A 24,782-nucleotide genomic window follows, 5' to 3' on the forward strand; every position below is an offset into this window, starting at 1 on the left:
ATCAGTTTACAAACAATCAAACCAAAACCAACCTAACCAAACGAATTAATATAATAACTGAAACAAAGATGACCGGAAATATTAAAACACAGACCAATTCGGATTGGATTGATCAGTTTGGTTGGTTTCATCGATTTGATTAACAGTCCTCAAACCTTGTGTAGGTCAAATATGCACATAAATACCATTATACCAATCATGGTTTTTAAAAACGACTCGGTGACCAAACCGGTCAGGGGTCCAGTTACCGGGTTGAACGGTTCAACCATTCGAACTGAATGCTCGGCCCATTCTGACAAGAAAATAAAAAAAAAGGTCAAAACCGTTTGAACGGTTAACTGCCCGATTCAGTGGTTCGCTGACCAAAATCAATGGTTTTGAGGGAAAACGGAATCGATTGACCGGTTCCTGGTTTTTCCGCTCTAATTTTGAAAACCATGATACAAATTGCTTTCATTTTGCTTCAAATGGACATACATTGCATGAGTTTGGCTGTGCCCAAAATCCAAATAAGTAACTTGCCACAGTAGTACATATGTGATGTGACTCGTGGGTCAAATTACTTTGCCACGTGGACATCATTTATTATATATTATTAGAGTTCAAATCAGCCCCTCACAACGTCCCACAACACATTCCTGTCGTGTATTAAAAACATCTCTCGATAATGATATCATTATCCCAATACAGGGCGGGGATGTACTGTCGGGCGTTGTGGGGGCAATCTTGTAAGAGGCTGATTTGGTCTCGAATGACATGTGCATTTGCAGGTGCAGAGAGAGATGAAACCAAAGGCAAGCATACGGCATTATGTGATAAAAGAACAAAAACGTAATAAAACACTTATTATTGTTGGGCAGACATTGAAAAAGCATATCCAATTGCACCACATCCCCAATTGCCACTTCCTTCGAGTCCTAGGTCAAGCCCGACCTTCTCAATCCGAGTTCAGCTCGTATTGTAATTTGATGTAATTGGTTTAATCAATGAATCCACTATGAATATGTATAGTAAGCCAAATTCCTGTTAGCATAAGGTTAGAGTGGATTTGGATTACCTAAGGACTAAGCCTAGGTCCGGTTCAAAAAATAAAAATGTCCAAAGTCTTAAACCTGAACCCAATTTAAGGATCGAAAATCCAAACCCATACCTGTATAAAATTTTAGGCTGAATTTGGCATTCGTTATTTGAAGGATTTATCACTTAATAAAAATTGAGTTTTTAACTGCAAAAAAGAGATAAGCCTTTAAAAAACAGGAACACCAAATGTAGCCTTAGATTGGGTATATGTTTGGCACTGATTCCAATCTATACATCAGCTTTGGTACCCATTATAGGAAGTTCACGTCACTGTCACATCATATACTCATTGGCAGCAATGAATTTCAATCTGAGAAAATATCGAATTTGGCATTACTCCAAATCACGTCTTCTCGACTTTCAAGGCATGACTTAGAGCACCATTTTTTATAGAAAAATAGTTCCAAATAACATTTCTTAGAGCACCGTTTTTTTCAATGTAGTGCTGATATATCACCATTTTCTGAAGCAACGGCATCGATGCCAAATAGACGCCCAGTTGATCCGGGCTCGGGTTGGGCCCATCCAAGTTGCTTGCAACTACAATGAAAATAGGAAAAATAACATGAACCGTTTCCTTATTTTCATGGCTGGCGACTGGCGTGCCCGTGTTTCATTGGGGTCGCAGGGGAGTGATGCAACTACCGTCGTAGAAGATTTGAACTAATGCTCATTATTACCCATGTTAGCGTCGTCTTGTGTAGCGGGAAATCCACTTGGCAAATGCGCGCCTATAAATTTACGAAAGAGAAACTGCTCTGCACTCGGCTTCACCTGCTCTCAATTTCACTGTCGTTCTCGAAATGGAACCTTCGAAATCTTTAGCGATAACAGTTTCGCCTCCCTCAGAAAGCTTAGCTCTTCCTCCTCCAGAATCTGAATTTCAGCTTTCAAATCTCATTTACGGTACTGGTTCATCTTCCATAAACCTCATGGATTCTCTCTTAGATTCAGTCAAGTTAACACATTTTCCAGATCGATTTATTGATGATCCGTGAAAGTTCGTCCGAAATATGTTTTATCTTCTTAGGTTTTAGTAATTTGGCTTGAAAATTCTAGGAATTTCGATTTGAGTGAATTGCTTGTCTTCCTGTGTAAGATTAGAGTTGGTTCTTCTCACTTGAGATCTGAGAAACTCACGGATTTGCCCAAATGAGTGGAAGATTTACGGAATTATGTTTACAGATAGTATTTCTTATCAGGAAATCGAGCATTTCTCCTGAAAGTTATAACAGGCTTGAAGATTTAGAGATTCTTTCGGAAATTTCGACGTTTGGGCTTTGGTGCAGATGTGTAGAAAACTTAATTTTCCCTCCAAAATGTGACATGGAGATTTTTGTCAATCTTATGGTAGCATGTCCAGAAATATCTTCTGTTTGTCTCTATATATGTATCATGTACGTTTTATCCAAAAGTAGTTGTCTTCCTACACCTTAAAGAAGAAAGGCAGAGGTTGTTCTGATCTCATTTTACCTGCTAAAAACTGAAGACAAAACGAACTTATAACTTTGATTAAATACTCAACATTCAACAAATCATCATTAGAGTTGGTGAAGGATCCAAGATTGCAATGCGTGGTGATAAAATACACACACAAATGAATGTATTACGTGAAGTCCGTGTATGTATTTATGTGTATTTATGTATGTATACGTGCATGCATGTGTAGCTGCTGGAGGTTTGTATAGCTGCTGTTCTTCACTGTCTAATTGCTTTAGGATGGAATTATGTCATTTATTTTTATGGTTCCACTATGATACAGCTGGTGGAGTGTCTGATATCAGCTTCTTGTTGGAGATGTAGATTTACTTATCGCTATTATAATGCTTACTCTTCCGTTTTGGATTTAAGGGTTTTTTGCCTCATAAATACAATTGTTGCCTTTCCTTTGTAAATAACTTTTTGTTGATAAATGCAGATGTCTCTCAACAGGTGCAAGAAGCAATGAGTAACATGCTTAAGATGATAAAGTAAGTGCATTATCAATATTAACCTCTGAAAATTACTATACACATAAATCGTGTATTGCTTGCTAATAGGGCTTCGGAACTCAGGTGTTTCATAAAAGTGATTGCCCATGGAAAGGGAGATGAACTTTATTTTGACAAGTACACTGAAATCCAATAGATTCACTATAATGAATTAGGATTCCTTTCGTTTTTCTAATTATAGTTTCACAGGTTAAATCCCTTCCATCTACTCTCCACATCCAGGAACGATCTCACTCTTTCTCTCTGTATTTGTGCTTATTCTTGGTATTCTAGATGTTTGTTTTTCAGTAAAGACCCATTTTCCATAGTTGTTTTCTTTTTCATTTTCTTTGTCATGGATTACTATTTTAACTATTTATTGATACTTGACAACAGCTTTCCTCTTTCTAATTATTTAATGTACTCTTGATTTTTTTAACAGTGAAATAGATCAAAACTCTGCTGGGATAGTGGAGGAGATAGAGAAGTGCAAAGAATCTGCCAATGAGAAGAAGAAACTATTAGATGAAGAGAAGGAACACTTCCAGAGAGCTGCATATACTGTTTTAGATATGCTCAACAACAGGGATGTCAGCTAAAAGCTGTAAGCTTTGCTATTTCTATTTAGTGCTAGTTTAAAATGCACTGCTTTTCAAATGTAAAAGATATGCTTTATAGATGATAACTTAAAATTCCGATACTTTTAGTTACTTGGGAGCATGTACAGGTATCATTTTATTCTATTATTACAAAAAGTCTCTCTCTCTCTCTCGCTCGCTCACTCGCTCACTCGCGCGCGCGTGTGTGTGTGCATGCACACACACATTTAACAATAGATATGGCACTGAACAGAGGAGAATGGCAGAATAGGATTCATGTTGCTGACAGCATATAGTTGTCAGAAGGCTTTGTTGAGTACACACAGACACATATATACACATGCTGATACTAGTTAAAAAGCACCTTTTCCCTTCAAAAAATGTACAGGTGATCATTATCTCTCAAAGCACGCAAGTCTTCTACTTCTGAGCCATCATCCATGAGAACTTTAGTCCCCCTTTTGCCACATTTCTTCTCTGCATCCAAAAACATTTGAGACAAATTAAAGCCCTTTTACTTAGCAACCATGGTTTTGTTTCTTTTTCTCCATTTGGCCATTTCACTAACTCATTGACCTTACATTATCACGTCTTTAGAATATGCAACTGATGGGAAGTTGGGAACCATGCTATTTAGTGTTTTGTGAAGATTTTTGTTAATGTTTGTAACTAAACATAATTCATATAATCATTCTAATTTCTAATGATCAGATTCAAATATTTGAATGTTATTTTCCTCGGTGTTCTAAAACCTGGACCAGTAGCCAACCCATTGTTTGGATGATGGTTCATTAGTTCGACTGTCTGATTGCATGGTTCAACCTGTGACATCGTCAGGTTTTCAAAACCTTAGGAAGTTCTCTAATACATAAGAGAGCAGTGCTAAGAGTGGGGAAGAAGATGAGTAACAGAAATGCCACTTGGATGATGGTTCATTAGTTCGACTGTCTGATTGCATGGTTCAACCTGTGACATCGTCAGGTTTTCAAAACCTTAGGAAGTTCTCTAATACATAAGAGAGCAGTGATAAGAGTGGGGAAGAAGATGAGCAACAGAAGTGCCACAACAGAAGTGCTGACAATGTGGCAGCAGTAGTGCAGCAGCAGCATGGTGGTAGCACAGCAGTAGCATAGTAGCAATGGTGACAGTTACATGGGAGAGACCAATGACCACTTGTTTATTTTTTCTCTTTGTTTCCTGTTTGGAGAGCTGGCATCAGTCCTCATCAAATTCTTGAAGTAAATGATGGCAGGACTGTTGGAGATGGTGACTAAGGCTGTGCGTGCAACAGTAGTGCAGCAAGGGTGGTATTTGGTGAACCAACAAGAGGCAGCAACTGTAGCCACAAATTGGGTGATTATTCAGGTTTAATGGTGACTGGGTTGCTAGTATGCACAAATAGGTGAGAGATGGAGTCGGTCTTTAGGTTTAATGGTGACTGGTGAATTAGTCCATCAAAAGTGCAAGTGACAATGGCAAAGTAGAAATGACAATGGAAAATTTGTGATTTATCTTGGAAACCCTTTTCCTTTTTTTTTGCCTTACGATATTTATTTTATATTTATTTGAAGTTAAAATGTTTCTTAAAATGCTTTTTAGGATCAGTTTGGGAAGTACAAATACAAATATGAAAAGTGCAAATGCAAGGTTTATAAATACCCTATACAAAGTTTTACACTGAACATATTTGTATTTGCACTCCTCCCAAATTAAGCCTGAATGATTTAAACTCAGTTATCTTGCTACTAAAACCTTCTCAACTAGCTGAACTGTCATCCATTGAATGGTTTGAATAATTCAGCGGTTCAACTTCTTGGTCCATGGTTCATTGACCAAGCCCTCATTTTTTTTTTTTCTTTTTTCTCTTCAATGGGTTGAAGATTAAACCAAACTGTTTTTCCTGCTGGGTGATTGATTGAACGGTTTAACCATCTGGATCAACGACGGTGGTTTTTTTTTTTTTTTCCAGTATTGCATATTACACAATACGGGGGGGTTAAGGGGTGGGGACAGAGTAGGGTGCACACAAAGTTCACTGACCTTATCGTGGAGAGCCTGGGTCAACAATGGTTTGAAAACACAGGTTTTCCTTTGATAATCATAGCAGTGTTTAGCGCTACTAGTCACTTTATATGTCAATCTAAATCTGATCGTCTGTTGTGGAAATTCATATGTCTTTTGGTTATTGTTTTTCCTATGATATGCCTTTCATTTTCCTAAGGACTCATAATTTAACAACAGATTAGACTCTTGATAGAGTGGAATGAGAAAGAAGTATTTAATATTTATGTAGCTAACACCATATACTTAAGATAAGGCTTTGTTGACTTGAAGCTTATTATTTCCTCCTATAAGCACATTAGTGACTAGTGCTATTAGTCACTACACTAGATAAGCTGATCTCATTCTTGAATTTTCTTTCTGTATTAATAATAAAGTGTTTAAATCCTAATTTTCTGCTGAGGAAATTTTTATGTTAAAATATGGAGTTATTTGATAAACTTAGGGGAGGTACCAAGCTTGTAATACCTGCCAAGCTCAGCAGCTCTTCCATTGAGTCAGGCATATGAATGAGTTTTCCCATCTTACTAGTTCCTTCCTTATTAGCTTCATCTGGATGAAAACCATATATTATCAACCTCATTGGCAAGCTACTTGAACATGGGGGAGAAAGTGTTGCTGTCCCTGCAAAAGAGTAGCTGGAATTTGTAAATAATCTTTAGCTTTTATTTGCAGATGAAAAGTTTACTCATGAAAAATGAGAACCACTATTATATAGTCAATGGCATTTATGTCATTGTCAAATATGGGTACACATTGTTCAAAAAAATAAAGGCTTAAGCAAACTTAGCAAGACAAACATACATCCATTTAATTGTCAAAAAAATTGTATGTTACGAGATATACTTCTGAAATAATTTTGTTTCCACCATTATTCAATAGAAAAAAGTAGGAGCCTTAATAAGTTAATATACATACAAGCTGCAAGCAAATCTGTAGAAAATGTAACTGAAAATGATATTTTTGATAAATCAAGATCCGTTCAACTAATCACAATGTCCTGCATAGAAAAATTTTGAAATGGAGTTCCTGTATTCCTTACTCTTCTCTTTTCTGTCGTTTAGGCCAAATTAGTTTAGTATCTTTATTGCACTCTTGGAGAAGTGATTTGTTACAAATTGAAGAGGCTAGAAGGGCTAGGGGTAAACCAAAAAGGACATGGGTAGAATTCGTAAAAAATGATTTAACCACTAATAGTTTAACAGTGGATATGGCTTTAAATAGAATGGATTAGTGAAACAGGATTCATATAGTCAACCCCATATAGTTGGGACAAGGCATGGATGATGATGATGATGATATTTATTGCATGCTTGAAGCTATTGTAATATGCACCATTGCAGCTATCTGAACTATGTCCTATTTAAAGTTGCCACATTCTGAATCCAATTTGGCTATTGTTTGGAGACCTAGGATTTTCAAGAAATGGAAAAGTCCCAAGTCCAAGGAGAAGCTTATTGGTGGAGGTTTCAATTGATGAATGTGTGGTATCATGTTTCTTTATTTGCATTGGTACTCTTTATTCGTCTAGAAAATTACCTCCTATGGTTAATGCCTGTAAATGCATTGTGATGTCAATCAATGGCCATGTGGCCATATCTTGATATATAACATAATGACACATCTACCCGTTTCGATACACATAAGCATGTCCAAAAATACAGAAACATATACACTGTGTATGTCCAAGTAGATATTCATGGACAAAGTTTAGCAATTAATAAAAGATTAGACAGAACCTTCTAAGTTGTCATCTCCAACAGAACTTAAAACTGATGCTTCATGGTTTCTTATTTCCTGTTCGGATGTTGTGTGCTGCAAAAGAAAAATAATTACCATCACTAATCATATCTATAATTCCCATATTCAGAAGTTAAAAAATGGTGAAACTGATATTCTTAATCTATACACCATAAATCTTCACATATGTTTTATCTTTATGTTTGCTTTGGAAGATTCTTCTAACCTATCTGGTAAGCACAAATTCCTACAAGTTATGGACCATGGTAACACTTTATGTTATAACTTATATTATAGGAGAACCTTTCACACTGTCCTTGTGAATAAGAGATATATGGCTTTGTAGATTACAATCATGGTGCAACATAATTGATCAAGGCATATCCCCATGGCTTTGTCTATGTTTTATGTGCATGCTTTTATCACTGTCATTTCCTACTTGCTAGGTGGTAGGTACAAGTTTTACAATTTATATGTGTCCAATTCTATATTAAGTGTCAATTTAGTACTTGATATACATGCATGTGCATGTTAAAATTCTTGCTGCACTCAGCAGGCAAAATGTACAAATATTGGGTCTTAGGACAAATGAATGGTCATGACAAATTTGTGAATGTTATGGTCAGTGAGTTCTGTGTTCAACAGCCAAGAACCAAATGCCACCCTTTTTCCCTTTCAGTAAAAGAATCATCTACAGCCCCTTTAATGATTTGGTCCTCCTTGGTTTCTTTTGAGAGGACTGATATATTAAATTTAAACTTGTACGTTTATCATTCATCACTGCTTCCTTCCTAGTTCAGTCCAGGATGAAGACTAACCTCGTTATTTAAGTCTCCCAGCTGCTCTGTTATAAATGGTATTTCATCAAGTATTTCTCCTTCTAGTCCCTTCAAGTACTGAAGAAAGATTAGTTAGTATTATAAATTGAATGCAGATATGAGGTTATATGATCTGAAAATCAAAAGCACATTTTTTTTCCTAAAGAAATGACCATTGGATTTGATATCACTGAAAACTGATAGCACTGAAAATGGACCTTTTCCTCGTATTGGTTTACTTTGATGGTAGGAAAAAACCATGTTTGTTTATCAGTTCATTGTTTGAATTCTTTTGTTTTTGTTATGCAAGAAGATCATTCCAAGCAGAGCTAGGAGATTGCTGTGAAAACAGCCTGTGGTTCTAGTGTCTTTTTTAAATGGAATAATTTGCAAAACTTCTTTTTTCTATCATTTTTGAAAATGCAAAAGATGGAACCTTGGTTTTGGTAAAATTATGGCTGAAAAAGTAATGAAACTGATATTCTCCACTTTCAATTGAGTCTTTCCATCTCTGTCACATGCACAGACACACACAGAGTCCAAACCTGAATGAAGTTGGATATAATTATTTTTCCATCTTCAATGTGTGGCTGCACAATTTGCTTGAAGGTCTGATGACTTGTTCTGATGACCTGAGAAAGTCTCTTGCTTCTCACTGTAAAAGGCTGTGGTATATTGAAAATGACACCAATTTCTCCTACCATGCTTGCAGGTCCCAAATGTGACAGACACTGAAAAGTTCACAAGAGCTTAGTAAACAATATGTAAACAAAAAAAATGAATCTATTCCTAGTTATTAATTAGCTCATCGTATCTTAAAATTCAAAATGACTTAAGAAACTTGTGAACAGCCTGTGGGGTCTAGTGTCTTGTACAAACTACAAACATTAAGAATGCATAAATAGAACTCAGATTGATTCAGATTTATCACAGTGTTTCCTCTGATAACTCTCCTGCTGAGTTCTCTATTTGTTATAAAGGTTAGGTTCTAGCTTGAGGAGCAAGAACATTGATAATGTGCTGCTGCTAAATAGATACAATATTAAATCCTCTTATGTTTTACTTTCTTTTTCATTGTTTCATGAAGTTATGTGCTTGTACACTTTATTGATCATTTAAGTTGAAGCTCGTGATGGATTTATTTGAGTAGAATCTTTAATGAATATTTACAGCATCCTATTACACGTATTTGTTTACTTGCCATCACACATTTGAGTAGTATCTTTTACTCATAGGATTTAGATCATTAGACTGTTACTCTCTTCTTTCCATTAGAGACTTGTATAACACCGAACTTTGTTTTTCTGTTTTTTGATTCTTTCACACCCTGTAGATACCCTTTGCTGATTTTATTATAAATGGATTCTATTTCCTTATTTACTTGGTTAAATATATCCTTGCCCCTATTTGATAGGTATCAAGAGCACAACATATAATTCTGAAATACTTTTACTTTTTGCAAATTGGAAACATGCCATATGCCTGATAGTGCAATCACATCGCATATTTAGATCATCATTTTCTTTGCTTCCTTAATTGATAGAAATTCATGAAGCAATGATGTGGTAAAATTCTAGAATCTCCTACAAGAAAATTCTACTTAATGATTGAATATATACAATGAGAAATATATATTGCATATTTGCAAATCTTTTCTGTTAACAAATACAGTATTCATTCAGTGTTTTGTGCATGTAATCTGATGCCAATTGAAAACCCCGTATCTTAAAAATTTGTGTCAGGCTAGATTGCCATGCACATTTTCATTGCAGGAGAATAAATTTGAACCTGGTCTGTTGATTCCAAGTTCAAATGCCTAATTTATAGAGATGGCTGGTCAGTCTTCAAATTGGGCAACTGTTAAAACACTTTTTTGTATGATGGGAACTTAAAAATGAAATCAAAATACAAATTTCAAACTTGTGTCAAGACATTTTCATTCATTGGCTTTTATGCACAACATTCTTTTATAAAGTTTTCCCAAGGACCTGTAGTGGTCAAATTTGACTTTCCCATTAAATGCACATATATAGGAATAAAAGGTTTGTTTACATATAATATTTCTCGTACCTATTTATGATGTCAGAGGTTTACTGTTGGAGGACATTTGGCATCGAACTTGGGCTATATTAGGAAGTATTGATTTAATTAGCAATTTTTGTCGGCAACAATATTCCACTCTTTTCTGTTAAATTTTCTTATGCTTGAAGTTGACGAGTTTTAATATAATAATGTAAAACATTTAACTCTTCTAAACCATTTAAAGTTTATCTATTGCTTTCTCTTTGTTAGAAAGGACTTTTTTCCTACCATTTCATTGTGTTCTTTTTATACTTCATGCATCCAGGAAATATAATCTAGTCATAAAGAAGGTACTTGCTATCATTCAAAATGGCTTAAAATACCTGTTCTGTTCCGTTCTTGTAGGTCAGCAGATCCTGCAAATTTGGGCACAGTTAGAGTTGATATCTCAGAAAGGAATTGGAATGAACTTGTGAGAAAGGAGCTATCATACCACTGCTCCAGAGACTATGATGTAGAAATCCGTGGGAATTTCATTTTGTAAAACAATATCAACTTTAGGTGGAAAATATTCTGCTCTCATCTCAGTAACCTGTAAAAAGAGCTTCAGTGAACTGCTAAAGGGAAAATTAGAGGTAAAGGTGTTCAAATTAGCAATCTAAATCATTGTTTTTTATATTAATGCTTCAACTTCTACGATATTATTATTATAGAATACTAGGAAATTGCTGATATGAGATGGTATAAATGCTGTGATCGGGACAGAATGAATAAACAAGTTATAAAATAGATTCAGGCCACTGGAAAGGTTTTGTGATTACTCAAGGAAGATGATGAAAATAAAAACAGTTGGATTAACCTTCTAGACATGGAAGAAAGAAATATAAGAAATTTTATGGTGTTGTTCGTTGCCTTGGTTCTTTATGATGCAGAAGGCCAGAAGAAAACTTGGGAGATTAACAAGGAACTTCATTGAGCTAGGTAAAGCTAGAAGAGAATTGCCTGCAGATTACATAAAACTATGATCCGGTTAAGGCAAATGATGGTAGTAGAGTTGATAAAATCTTCTGATTTAAGGCCATTGACGTTTTCCCCTAAAAGAAACTTCCAAGTGGCCTAATGGTGAAATGCAGGTAGGCAAATGCTAGTTTGTAGGTTTAAAGAGGATAGAGGCACTGATATTGGTTTTCTCTGTGGTTGATTTTTCAGCTATGAAATTCTTGGTGAGGTTAATCATACTTAATAACTGCACAGGAGAGAGAGAGAGAGAGAGAGAGAGAGAGAGAGATTTTACCAACTGAATTATAAAATCTTGAGAGACTCCTTTGAAAAGGTAGGAATTTTCAACAACTGTCTGGAAGAGATGTTGGGCGATGCTAGATCGTATTGCCTTTGGAAGGTCTTCAAGCACTTCTTCTTGCTGTAGCTCTGCTGTTTTGAACCTAAGTTTCACATGTGCCATTATCTGATCTTTCAAGATTTCTGGAAGTCGATTCTTGCTTGCATATCTCAAAATTTCATTGACGGCATCTCTCTGTATAAGAGCGGAAATTAGTCTAATTTTTAAATTCAAGAGTATCCTGTTTACTTTGACAAGCGACTGAGATTGTGATGTATCTAAAATTGAGGGAACTAGATGGTTAATAATTCCATATTTTGCCCTGGGGAAGTAATATGGTTATGCATATGGTCAACGGAACGGAGGTGTTAAGATATCAGTCTGGCACTCTGTTGTAAGGCTAATGGCTCAATGGATATGGTCATTTGCGAAATGGAACTTACTGAATTCTTACAGTAAAGAAGAAACTAGAAAGCAGTTGATGGTGTTTCTAGATAAAGCTTTTTGTTTTTTTGTTTTCCTTGATTGATGGTGTATATAGAATTTGGGTGTTGCATGTAGTCAAGTTTCAAAAGTATCAGGCTATTGTATCTTTGGGGTACCAGTATGCTAAATAAAAAGAGTGTGCCTTTTGAAACACCTGATTCACAAGTTGTGCATATTGGCTGTATGAGTTGTATGGATATTTTGAATATTGGGTAAATTACAGATAGGTACCATGAACTTTGACGGTAGTGACAGATGGGTACCTTGAACTTCAATTGCAATATTCGAGTATCCTGAGCTTTCAAAAATAAACACTTAGGTCCATATCCATTAGTATTCCGTCAATTAAACATTCTATAATGCCAAAACTACCATTCTCTTGTATTTTCAGATCATTTTCCCTTTCCTTCAGTTGAAAGTACACTGGGTGTTGCCAAAGTAGATTTTGGTAAAATTGCATTGACTGGCAGGTGGGGATTCTGTTCAGCCCTTCTTGATGGATTCCAGCATACTCGAGGAGAATTTTAGCTCCACGGCACTGACCGGTCCCATCATTCTTGAGATACAAATACCTCTTCTCTACAACCAACATGGACCCACTCAATTTATTCTTGTTGAGATCCAGCCATAACAAGCTCTTGCAGTCCAGCTCTGGAGGAATGGCACCAGAGAACGACTTGCTTCCAAATTTGATTGCTAGATTGCTCAACTGACCAATCCGCTATGGGATCTCACCACTCAGTTGATTGCTCGACAAGGAGACCCAATCCAGAGAAGTACAATTGCTTAAACCAAAAAGGAATAGTCCTAGCTAAATCGTTACTATCCAGGATTAGATTTTCAAGCGTTTTAATGTACATGAGCTCCGGTGGGATCTCACCATAGAGCTGATTCATCCACATAAATAGATCACGAAGCTGAGATAGGGAACCCAAGCATAAAGGGATTGTACGTGTGAGGTAATTGAACCTGAGATCAAGTGAAAGCAGCTGAGAACAGTTACTGAGAGCTGCCAGAATAGTACCCGTTAAGAGATTGTTCTGAAGGTACAGCTCCTTTAAGCTCTTATTGGGACCTTCACACAGTCCTAAAGGGATGGGCCCAGAAATATTACTAGAGCTGATATCAAACAATTCCAAATTTGTAAGCAATGGGGAATTCGGCAAACCACCAATAAAATTATCGTAAGACAGAACAAGATTCTTCAAGGTGGTCATTTTATCGGTTGAGAATTCACCAGATAAGTTGTTGCTGACTTGTTGGAGAGATTAATGATTTCTAATGAACAACAAGAACCGATATTATTAGGAGCCATACCGTACAAGTGGTTGGAGGAAAGATAAAGTTGAATAAGAGTTGAACAAGCATCAGCCAAATGCAAAGGTATCTCTCCTTCAAAATCGTTAATGGAGAGCACAAGATACTGTGAACATCCGTTGGGGAAAGATGGGATTTTCCCCAAGAACTGGTTGTCAGATAGATTTAAGAAGCTCAGCTGTAGACAGCTCGATAACCCAACTCCTATGTCGCCAGAAAATTTATCGTCAGATAGATCCACATGCTGCAGAGCTTCACAAGTGTTTACAAATTTGGGGTTTATACGGTAGGAAGGCAAAATGGTCTGAAAATACACGAGAAGGGTAGTTTTGATATTATATACTGTTTAACTTATGGAATACTAACAGAAGGACCTAAGTGTCTACTTTTGGAAATTTAAGATACTCAATGTTGCAATTGAAAGTTCAGAATACCTATCTATCACTACCCCAAAGTTCAAAGTACCCATCTATAATTTACCCTTGAAACTACCTTAAAGTTCAAAGTACCTATCTATAATTTACCCTTGAATCTTACGTATAGTTGAGTCTTGAATGACTAGAGCACCAGCTGGTAGATTGGTTTTTTCCCTTGTATCTTTCTTTATGGTATATACATTCAGATACGATAATTGAAATGTGAATGATGATGAATGTATTTAGCTACAATATCATGCTATATATTAGAAGGCTAAGTATTAGGGTCATTATTTGATGTAATGGTAAAATCTTGTATGTCAAACCTGGGAACACAGATTCGAGCTTGAGAATGGCCACTTAAAAAAAATTAGGACCATATCCAGTAGACCCCTCCCAAGGCAATGGTAAAGGGTAATGGCCTTTATCGGAAGGCTAATTATTGGAAATCCAAATTCTCATCAACTGTCTTTGTCAAGAATGAATTGTAATTTCACTGGTATTCACTTGTCAATAAACGTTGATTACAAGGTGTAGAGCTAAAGGTGGTTTGAATCCTAAAACCACATGACAATTGGCAAGCTCAAGCATATATTCTGTTCAAGGTTTAAAATATTGATCGGTATGATATTGCTAATCTCTCTTAAATTGCACTATTTAGTTCTATCCTATTCTCTAGTATTTAAATTTTACTTCATGCATCATATTTAAATTTTAATTCAAATTAACTCCTTCCCACTATCAAATTCAAATCATTATTAAAAATTAAATGCCATTGAATTGTTACTAGAGTCGGTTATGTGAAAGACAATCTCCCATTGCAACTTGATAAAGTAGTGTGCATTTATTGGTCATCTAATTAGATTTCTTTCAAGTACCAAATAAATTTACATTGTTTTATTTATATATGCATATTTTCTGACCTTTGTAAGTTCTTAACTGTATCTCTGTAGGCTGTAGTTCACACTTCACATAAGCCATTCAAATATACCTTTTTATTTTATGTATCTGTAGCTTATTTTTAGTAACTAGAGCTTCTCATTCATTGTAATTCACATATTTTTTTAATTTATTTGAGTTTCTTTACCATATATCAATATTATCTTAATTTTTCTACTTTACCTAAAACATACCTTGATAAATCTCTTAAAATTGCATTCCCAATACCTTTTATGCTTCTGATACCTTGAATTGATATTGTTCACTAAGGCTGCGTTTGGAAATGATGCAAATAAGTGTGAATGCAAATATGTAGAGTGTAAAATGGTTCATATAAATTGTAAAGTTAGGTTAGTTTTGCATTGACAAATTTATCTTCTTACCAAACAAACTTTTAGTTGTAATTGATGCAAACATGAATTTCAATAAAGCATATGCTTTTTTTTTTTTATCAAAAGCCCACTTGAATGCAAATTTACTTCTTTTTTATTAATGTACTTTTACATCTTATTATCAATGTAAATGTGTATTAGTCTGTCATTTGTCAATGCATAAATGTAATATTACCAAACACAGGCAAAAGTGAACCAGAGTGCAAATTTACCCTGAACCGGAATTTACACTCCGCAGCCTAATGGAAGAAAAGGGAGAAGACTTACCATTGCAAAAGTCCGAATAGCGCCATGGACAATAAGATTGGTCATGTTTCCAATCAAGTATGCAGTGAGCCCTATATTGAAGAGCATGTAGCAGATATTGAACACCTTCTCTCCATTATTTGCTGAGTGAAGATCTCCATAGCCAACAGTTGTGAGGGTGACGATAGACCAATACATGGCGTAGGTATAGCCCAGCCAAATGCTACGTTGCTCAAAATCATTCACTGCACTCCCAATCCAAGTCTTACTTTTTTCTGGGTAATGGGTGGCCAGCCAGTAGTAGAAGCAACCGGCTGAATGCACTGCAAATAGTGTCACCTGCAATTGATCGTAAACAATGATTAAGCTCCTCTTCTTTCCTGCAATTGCAATCTATTGTATCGAGAAGTAGAAGCAAGAGGAACTTACAGCAATGAGTTTACAGTATCTTGTCCAGAAGTAGCTGAAACGTGTATCTTTCTCTAGTCTGCAGAAAAACAAGTAAAATGGAAAAAAAAAAAGAAAGGAATCAAATTCCATTCAAAACTCTGTAGCCAGCATTCGAGTAATCTACCAAACGTTATAAATGGATTATATATACCTTGTGAAAAGTTCGCTAACACGCCTGAGTCGCCACAGCCGGAGCAAGTTGATGAAACCAAAAACATCACCTTGGTGCATTTTTCCGGTGAGAATTCGGTATATGACCTGAAATGGTAAGGTCGAAGCCACGTCCATGGGGAACCATAGCTTGGTCACATACCTGAATAAAGAAGAGGGAAAACAGAAAATTAAAGCCAAAGAATGATCGAGGGTGGAGTTCAGCAACTAGCAGTTAATACCAGTACGTAGCAAATCCCGCTGCCACCAGGGGGTGGGGGTGGGGTTAACGGAAAGGGGATGGGTTACCCTCTGTTGTGTAGCCCCATGAAGCGAAAAAAAAAAAAAAAACAGTACGTAGCCTATCCATGCAAATGCATTGTTTAGGATATTAGTTTGTTATCCGCATTCATCCTTTCTTCCTCAGGAGATTCATGTAGAACCTGTCTGGGGCTCTGAGATACAGCACAGACTGCAAATATCGTGTCGTAGCTTCTCATATGTATTAATCTGTTGTTATCTCTTTACCTGTGGTTTTGTCATATGACAGTAAGGATGCAAGTAGAGTGGGCTGGGCGGTATTTAAGGTCAACCCAGCCCAATCCTAAACATTGGGTCTAAGGCCCGAGCCTGGATCGGGCCTGAGGTCAAGCTTGATCCTTCCAATGCAATCCCAACCCAAACTAAAATTTGATATACTGATCAGGTTGGTTAATCGGGCTGCTTTTTAGGCCAATGTATCAACAAGTATATGTTTTTATGTATGTAGTTGGGCTGAACTTGGGCTATCTAAGGGCTAGGCCCGGACCCAACCCAGAAAAGGAAAACTTGGGGTTTTGGGCCCATGCTCACTGATGACCAAAATTTGAAACCTAATTTATACTATTTATAAAAGAGTGAATGCCCTTTTTTCTGGAAATTTTACTAGACATTTTCTACTCCTTTTGCCTAAGCATACAGCTAGTATAAAGAGGGTATATATCCTTTACTCACTTTAGAAGCTGTCCATAACCATTCAAAAACTACCCACATATAACCCCGTTCAAAAACTGTCACATACAAATGCACATACATATTTAGTAATCCATATAAAAATGCCAACTGAGTCAGTTTGGGCAAGAGTTGGACCGCTCTATTAAGACATTCATTACCCATCAGATGTAGGAGGGAATAAGCCACAAAAGAGAGCCGAAAGAGTACCGTAGAGCAATCTTCTTAGGATCGTCAACGAGGAGGTAGGTTGACTTATCCAAGTAGGCCACAAAGAAGGTCAAGACGATGTCAATGGCGAAAAAGGCATCAACCACCAAATCAACAGGCAGCAAAGAACCCGTTGCCACTCTTCTGAAAGCTAGCTCAAAAGGAGATGACCATGCAGAGTAGATGACTAACACCACAAGAAACGTCTGCCACAACCTGCGTGATGTTATACAAGCCTCCAAATAATCAAATTCATATGCATGGCCCAACTACCTCTTCCATTAAAAAAAAAACGCCATTAGGACAATAATCAAACTCAATTTAATTTTTTTTTCAAATTAAATTGCAAGTATTCGTTCAGTTCATCATCTGTAAAATGCTTGTAATTTTTGTTTTTTTTTTATTTAGATTGTTATGTTTTTTCTTTCTAATAATTTGTTAAATTTTATAGAAATAAAATCGGATTCGATCAGATTCAGATATCTAACATCCTTAATGGATTCAAATTCGAATGGACCTTTATGAGATCCCATTGGATCATCAGATTGGATAGGATATAATATTTATATTATTGGATCGAATTCGGATATACTTTAATTCAAATTCGATCCAATCCTGCATCCTTAAGGTAAAGTCCTTGAATAGGTTTTTTATTTGCCAACATGCCCTTTTATACAAAAGCTTATTAAGTTTGAAGTGTGGACAAACACATACCTATCCATACCTTATAATTATAATGGGACAGCAACGATTGAACAACAGGCCGATTGGTCAAATAGGTTCTAAAACCACATTAAGGAATTATTCAAGATAAAAGTTAAACGGTAAGGTGAGGTCTCTGGATACGTTTTTATTCTCTAATATGATGACTTCACTACAAAATTACCAGTTAGAGAAGTTAAATGAATTCCACTTTCACATTTCTACTTCGTCCTTGTTATTCTTTTTGTTCATCGTAGGAGACTGAGAGGGAACTATTTTGATGGAAGGATGGAATCGACTCAACTCACCTAACCAACCCTACATGGTCACTTGACTCACTTCTGTCAACCTACCGTAAGAAAATCTACTCATTATACATATCAATCCAAACAGATCCTTAATGATTAAAAAAGAGTTTAAAGATATTTTTAAGGAGCTTTTCATCAGAGTAATACGTATAGACGTTTTGGCCAAGATGACAAAATTAATATCTGGTCTAGACAATATATGCGGTTAAAAATTAAAATTTTGTTTTTTTATTTTGTTAGAAATACTCTTCTTAATAATTACTTGTATTTTTGTTTTTCTTTATATAAATTGTTATTTTTTCTTCCTTTGAATACTTTATTAAAATTTTCAGAAAGTAGACTGGATCAGATCAAATTCAAATATCTGATACCCTTAATGGATTTGGATTTAAATCAACGTTTGTAAGATCCAATCAGTTCTTCGGATCAAATTAGATCTTCGATTAGATTGAATTCAGATATAAAACTTGAATCCATGATATAAAATATTTTAGATTAAGAAATATGAGAATTTTCTCACTTTCCTGTATTAAAAAATTAAATCTAAAATATAAAATATTAATATGTATTTATGATTGAGTCGGTTTACAAATGGCCAAATAGAAACTCACATAACTTGGTTGGATTGGAAAATTGCTAAGCCAAAGCTAATTAGAAATACTAGAAAATCGATCAATTCAAATTGAATTCGATTAAATTAATTATTAAAAAATTAAAATATAAAACAATTATATACTCTTATATATTTCTATTATTTAACTTTTATTTAACAAAACTCATACACCGCATGATCCTCATTAATATATATATACCAATTCAAATCCAATCTTATCCGTCTGCGTCCCTAACTTCATTCACGTTCAACACTTGACGAGCCACAAAATTCTAAGGGGTCTAGTGCATGCATGAGTAGACAAAACGTGTACGTTGAAGGCACCATGACTTCGACTTTTTCTGACTTAAAAGAGTATCAAAGTTGTTTGGACTATTGTTACGTGCTTACATTTCCTTCTTTGTCGTTCAAAAAATGATTGTAAAAAGGCTCCGTTCGAATAAACTTTTCTTTTTGAGTTTTGGGTTGTTGAAAACAAATTTGAACAAAAAAACGTGTTTTTAAGCATTTGATAAGAATTACTTTTAAAAAAGCATTTTTGTCCTAAAGCACAAAATCCTGAATCTCAACCAAAGTTTATGAAGCCTTTGATTTTCTTGGCCATAGAGTCAAGTGGGACTCCTAAACAATGTTCCCGATTTTGTCTTCTGGTGTTTCTTTAGGGTCCTACCATATTCATGCTAGATCACAAAAGTTTCATAAATTGGTTGTTTATTAGGATTCTCTCAAACACGTCAATGAGTCCAAAAGCTCCATAACTTTTCCAAGTGGGATTCCATTAATTGGATTTTGTCCACACTAAAATCCAATTGATTATGTGTTAAATTATAGGGCATATACACCCATTTCAAAGCTTCCCATAAACGTGTAGCAAATTTGGTTAAAGCAAGTCCAACCCTTGTGAAAATGATATATTTCTCAATCTACCATTGGTTGAAATGGTGGTAAAACCATTAATGGTCCCTACCATGCTTTCAAATGGTTAAAATCAAAGGCTTTGGAGCTCAAATCTCTGCACCCATAAGAAAATTGGATTAGTAGAACGCCTTAACTGTGTAACAGGCTGTACCATGGTTATTTAAATCGACACGGTGATAGAACCGGTCAGAGGTCCGGTTATTGGGTTGAACAGTCCAACCGTTCGATTCAAATGGTCGGTCTGTTTTGATAAAAAAAACAAAAAGATTTAAAAAATTAAAAAATTTGAAAAACGGTCAAAACCGTTTGAACGGTTCAAACGGTTAACCAGTCGATTCAACGGTTTGCTGACCAAAATCAACGGTTTTAGGGGAAAAAGCGGTTTTGGGGAAAAACAGAACCAGTCAAGTGACTGATTCCTGGTTTTCCGGTCCAATCATCCGGTCTGGTCCAATTTTAAAAACCATGATCTGTACCTCACACTAGTGATAAAATACAGGGGTCAATCTGCACTAAGAAATGGGATTCAATCAGTGCAAAACCCGTTCAAACAACCACCATTGCCTCGTATTAGGAATATCTCTCCATAAAATAAAACATAGAAGTACGGAGATATTTCGGATGCAAGGCTGTAAAGACTGTTCAAACATATTCGAATGGGTCTTGCAGTGACTGAAACCGATCTCGTATTTTATAACTGGTGTGGACTGTGGAGTATTATTATTGATTCCACAGCCTACCAAACATCTATTGTGTTCAGCTAATACTATCTCACCCACAAGTCACTTTAAATTTTTTTTTTTTTTGATAAGTGGTAAAATGATTGTATTAATTAGTTACTCTTATTTTTTTAATCAGAATAAGTGGATTTATTAGATACTCTTTTTCTAAATAGGGGCTTAGATGTTGTATGCTAGACCTAGTCAGTGGAGATTTAGTAGGCTAGTGTGGGAGAAATATCTACTACACCCGTTGGTGTAGCCTTGGGCTACAACTGTGAATCACGGCCGTTTATGTATTTCTGTGGCCCCACTTTGAAGGCCATGATTTCATAGTTTTTTTCCTGACTGTTGCTTGAATTTTTTTGGTTTGGTTAATTGAATTTTTTGGTTTTGTTTTTGTGGTTTAATTTTTTGGATTTTTCAGTGTTTTTGAACCACTGTTGACCTAAACAGTCAGACCATTTAGCCTAGGAATTATCCAAGCAACCGGTTCCATTTCACCCTTAACCCATTCTTTGGCCAAAACAGTTGATTTGGTCAACAACCTACTGCCTTAGGCGGTCAAACCGTCAATTCGTTCGGCCCAAACAATGGTTTTTGGCTGCTTTTATTTAATTTTTTTTTAAAATTGGAATAGGTCGTTCTTTCAAATTGGATGATTGAACTACTAACTTGAAAACCGGTAGCCAAAGCGGTTCCAATTCCGGATTGGTTTTTAAAACATTGGTTTTTTCAATTTCTGTTGAATACCCCTATTGACAAAGCACAATCTCACCCATACCTAGTACTAAGTTTAATTAATTATAATGGGGTTTAGTGTTAGGTATTCCAAGCCCCCCCCCCCCCCCCCCTTTTTTTTACACGTAAAGGCAAGTTCATTCATAAATGCTTAGGTTATAAAGTAGAAAAAAATTAACATCAATGAAAAATACAACAAAAAAAGCATGTTAAGCGTGCTGGGGACAAAAACATAAAAAATGTTGGCTAAATTCCTCCAACAGAGATGAAGCCAACAAGTGTGTCTCCTTACCAAATGAGTCTGGATCAACTACGCAAAACCCTCAAGGGGTATAGAGAAAATAGGTACCATGGCACCCAATCCATGGCAATATTGAAAACATGAAAGCGGGAGAGGCCCAAAATCGCCTCCTGTTACAAAACTCTCCCTAACACTCTACCTTCCAAACATTCAAGGAATGGGCCCCACAGAAAGCCAAAAGTGCACAAAAGAAGTTGTAACTTGTAACTGTAGGGATATAAAATGTGCAAAAAAAACACCCATCCATGTCGTTATACAAACTGAAACAGTTGGAGCATGAATATCATTGGAGGGAACTTGAAGATTGTCGGAAAAAGGCTTTCCATGAACAATAACATCGTTACAAAACAAATGGATACCCATGGCAAACCCCAAAGGCACACCACACACAAATTTGACCAAGGCCCAACAAAAATAAGAAAAAGAGCAGGGGGAAATGAAGATTAGAATGAATAGAACCAAAGATCCCAAGTCTGCTCCATAGGCCTGGATCAAAACCGTTGTCTCTCAATTCTATCCAAAGAAACTCTCCAACAAACACCAATATAAAGAAAAATAAATGAAAACTCACATCCATAGATGTAAGATAGAAACCCTCACACAAAGTGTGAGAGAGAAAAACTCACATCCATAGATGTGAGAGAGAAACCCTCCAGCCCAAAGAGAGACCCTCACACAAAGAGAAACCTTCTAGCCTGACCCCATTATAATTAATTAAATTTAAGCACTAAGTATGGATGAGCATGTGTTTGTCTATGTTTCAAGCCTGATGGGTTTTCACGTGAAAGGGCATCTTAGAGAATAAAAATCTGTTCGGGGACCTCACCTAACAGCTTACCAGACCCTCTTGTCATTAATATTTTGTTTGAAGTAATACTGTTCTTAGGGTCCATTTGCCTCGCACAGTGAAATCAGAATCACCTAAAACTTTGTTTGGTTCATCTATAGTGTTTCATTGAAGATCAAAGGATAAAGTCTTAAAAAAAGCATAAATCCTTGAAACTTAACAGCCTAAGACTACTTGCAATTGGCTCTGGTTCATCCCCTTTCACACCTAGGCAGCAAGTGACACTGACGATGATGGACCACTCTCACCCGGAAAATCGTTTTCCAGAGAAATAGCAAGATTTCTAGCGGAATTTTGATGTTTCACAGTCTGTTCTTTCTGTCATTTTCGCCTGTTCCTTCGCTGCTTTGTGGATTTCTCACCTTTTTTTTAATCTTTTCCAAGTTTTTTTATCAATTCCTATTTTGATTCATTTTCCGTTAGGATCGGATTCATGGCGTAGTATGTTCATCAAAATCAAATGTTGACAATCGAATCTGTGTTCATCCCTACGTACAAGCGTTTTGCTCAAAGTGTTGACAAATCCATAGATAGGTTTCATTCTCCTTGTTTTGGAGAAACACAGTCTACTGCTAATAGAATTAAAACAGGAATAAACTCAAGAAGATAAACCAAGCTCCAGCACACAGACAACCAAATCCGTAACAATTATTCAATTACTCAACAGAGAGAGAGAGACTGACCTATATCTCCGATCGTAAGGGGCTATGATGTGCTTCCTAATCGGCAGAGAGCCTTCACCGACCACAGTTCCGAATGCAGGCAATAGGCTGCTGGAAATTGAAGCTAAGTTCTTGATTTCACCCTTGGAGGAGTATGTTCGAACCAGAAGAGGCGCAGGTGACCTTGTTGCACTCTCCGTCTCCGTCGACATCGTTGTCGGTGGCCGGATTTACAATGCTGGATCAGTTCATCTGAAACACGAGAGAGAATCATATAACTACATCTAGGGAAGGCGGTAGACTTTCGAAAGTCTCCACAATAATTTTATATTCGTTAAAATATTAATGAAAATAACCCAAATATTTATTTATATATTATGGAATGATGATTTTGTTTGAATTGGCCATCCATTCATACGAAACTCTCCCTTGCAGAAGTGTAAATCGTAATTAGGCCGAATTAATTTACCAGTCATCATGATCAACGGTTGTAAATACCCGGGAGAATGGCGAGGAATTGAGATTGATCGTGTTTCCCGTGAACGAATCGTAGAAACTTGAAAATTGAAACCATCAAATATCTATATGTACGTAGATGATTTATTTTTTAATTTTGATGCGGCAGGTAGATGCATTATTTAGCCCCTTTTTGGGAGTGCTTATTTTTATCCAATTGTTGATTATTTTAGGCCAAGATCATACCAATAATCACTTATATCATACATGTGTTTGGAAAATAATTTCGTCTAAATGTTTCTTCAGAAAATAAGCCCATTTTGAATAATATTAAAATTTTGGCATTTTTAACGTGCTTTTGTAATTTTCGAAATACCTATATTACCTATTTGAAAGAATCACTTTTACACCAAACATTTATAAATGTATTTATTAAACATTTATTTATTTAATAAGCACTTTCAAACAGGGACTTTTTCCATAGGACATGGGTTTTCATGCCTTTTTTTTTTTTGGTACTCAGCGCTATGCACCATTAACAACTTCCCTCTGAAGCCTTTTTTCCCAAAGTGCTGGTTGTGGGATTTGATTCCACGTCAACGTTGGAACAAACCAGCTAATACACCAACGATTGGTGGGTTTTCATGCCTGCTATGTACCAGTGTTTTCAACCGGGTGAACCATCCTAGGTTTTTAGCTTTTTTCAACGTTTTTATCACACTAACCACTGGGTGAACCTACAACCCACCACCGGTCCAGATATCCCATAGTCTATTTTGTTCATAGGGGTTTGGAATTGGAATCAAAATGGGGTATTTTGATTCGAATTGTTTGGTTAGGCAGAATTGAAATCCCATTCCCATAAATGTTGGAATGGCATTCCCCCATTTGAGTGAGTGGAACTATAAGAAAAGTGATTTTTAGTGGCATTTTCAAATGCCGCTAAAGATAGGTAAAAATGCCACTAAAGGCTATTATGACGTTTTCAAATTATGCCATCGATATTTGAGTCGGTAAAAGTTTTAGTGGCGTTTATCCAATTTTTAGTGGCACTGAAATAAATGCCAATAAAACTTGCTTTCAATGGCGTTTATCCAAATTCTAGTGGCACTTATATAAATGCCTATAAAAACTATTTTTAATGGCATTTTATTCATCCTTTAGTGATAGTTTCAAATGCCATTTTTAAATTTAATGATAGCATATATTGGCAATTCTTAGTGCCACTAAATAGCAACCACTATAGTGGCAATTATAAATGCCACTAGAAGGTTACCATAAAAGCTAGCA

At 36.0% G+C, this 24,782-nt stretch overlaps 2 protein-coding genes across 4 annotated transcripts; one reads left to right on the top strand and one right to left on the bottom strand.

Moving 5' to 3' along the window:
• Positions 1-1,658: 1,658 nt before the first annotated feature.
• Positions 1,659-10,953, top strand: LOC104595231 (polyamine-modulated factor 1-binding protein). The gene is made up of 4 exons (XM_010255855.3): positions 1,659-1,986; positions 2,999-3,050; positions 3,493-3,654; positions 10,696-10,953. Exons 1-3 carry the CDS (start codon positions 1,884-1,886, stop codon positions 3,647-3,649), a joined length of 312 nt encoding a protein of 103 aa, XP_010254157.1. The 5' UTR covers positions 1,659-1,883; the 3' UTR covers positions 3,650-3,654; positions 10,696-10,953.
• LOC104595230 (potassium channel KAT3-like) lies at positions 3,729-23,365 on the bottom strand. Of its 3 annotated transcripts, none has more exons than XM_088899399.1 (13): positions 23,058-23,365; positions 17,226-17,441; positions 16,027-16,188; positions 15,855-15,912; positions 15,447-15,764; positions 11,585-11,824; positions 10,784-10,882; positions 10,674-10,706; positions 8,814-8,999; positions 8,269-8,337; positions 7,450-7,525; positions 6,179-6,334; positions 3,729-4,126 (listed from the first exon to the last, which is right to left on the bottom strand). In XM_088899399.1, exons 1-13 carry the CDS (start codon positions 23,246-23,248, stop codon positions 4,023-4,025), a joined length of 1,908 nt encoding a protein of 635 aa, XP_088755525.1. In that variant the 5' UTR covers positions 23,249-23,365; the 3' UTR covers positions 3,729-4,022. The 3 variants fall into 3 exon arrangements, with proteins under 3 accessions (XP_088755525.1, XP_010254155.1, XP_010254156.1); XM_010255853.3 differs by having other exon boundaries at positions 8,269-8,346; positions 23,058-23,364; XM_010255854.3 differs by lacking the exon at positions 11,585-11,824 and having other exon boundaries at positions 8,269-8,346.
• Between the last annotated feature and the right edge of the window lie 1,417 nt (positions 23,366-24,782).

This window comes from Nelumbo nucifera, chromosome 2, assembly GCF_055504915.1.
Source record: "Nelumbo nucifera cultivar China Antique chromosome 2, China Antique-T2T, whole genome shotgun sequence".
In the NCBI taxonomy this organism is placed as follows: domain Eukaryota; kingdom Viridiplantae; phylum Streptophyta; class Magnoliopsida; order Proteales; family Nelumbonaceae; genus Nelumbo; species Nelumbo nucifera.

Bases quoted from the DNA above. Each gene is read 5' to 3' on its own strand.
- LOC104595230 (XM_010255853.3), bottom strand. From the start codon at position 23,248: ATGTCGACGGAGACGGAGAGTGCAACAAGGTCACCTGCGCCTCTTCTG. The intron at 7,526-8,268 runs GTTAGTCTTCAT...TTTCTTTTGCAG, and splicing joins TGGGAGACTTAAATAACGAG to CACACAACATCCGAACAGGA. The intron at 4,127-6,178 runs GTATTACAAGCT...TTTTGGATGCAG, and splicing joins AGAGCTGCTGAGCTTGGCAG to AGAAGAAATGTGGCAAAAGG.
- LOC104595231 (XM_010255855.3), top strand. From the start codon at position 1,884: ATGGAACCTTCGAAATCTTTAGCGATAACAGTTTCGCCTCCCTCAGAA. The intron at 1,987-2,998 runs GTACTGGTTCAT...TGATAAATGCAG, and splicing joins GCTTTCAAATCTCATTTACG to ATGTCTCTCAACAGGTGCAA. The intron at 3,051-3,492 runs GTAAGTGCATTA...TTTTTTTAACAG, and splicing joins AACATGCTTAAGATGATAAA to TGAAATAGATCAAAACTCTG.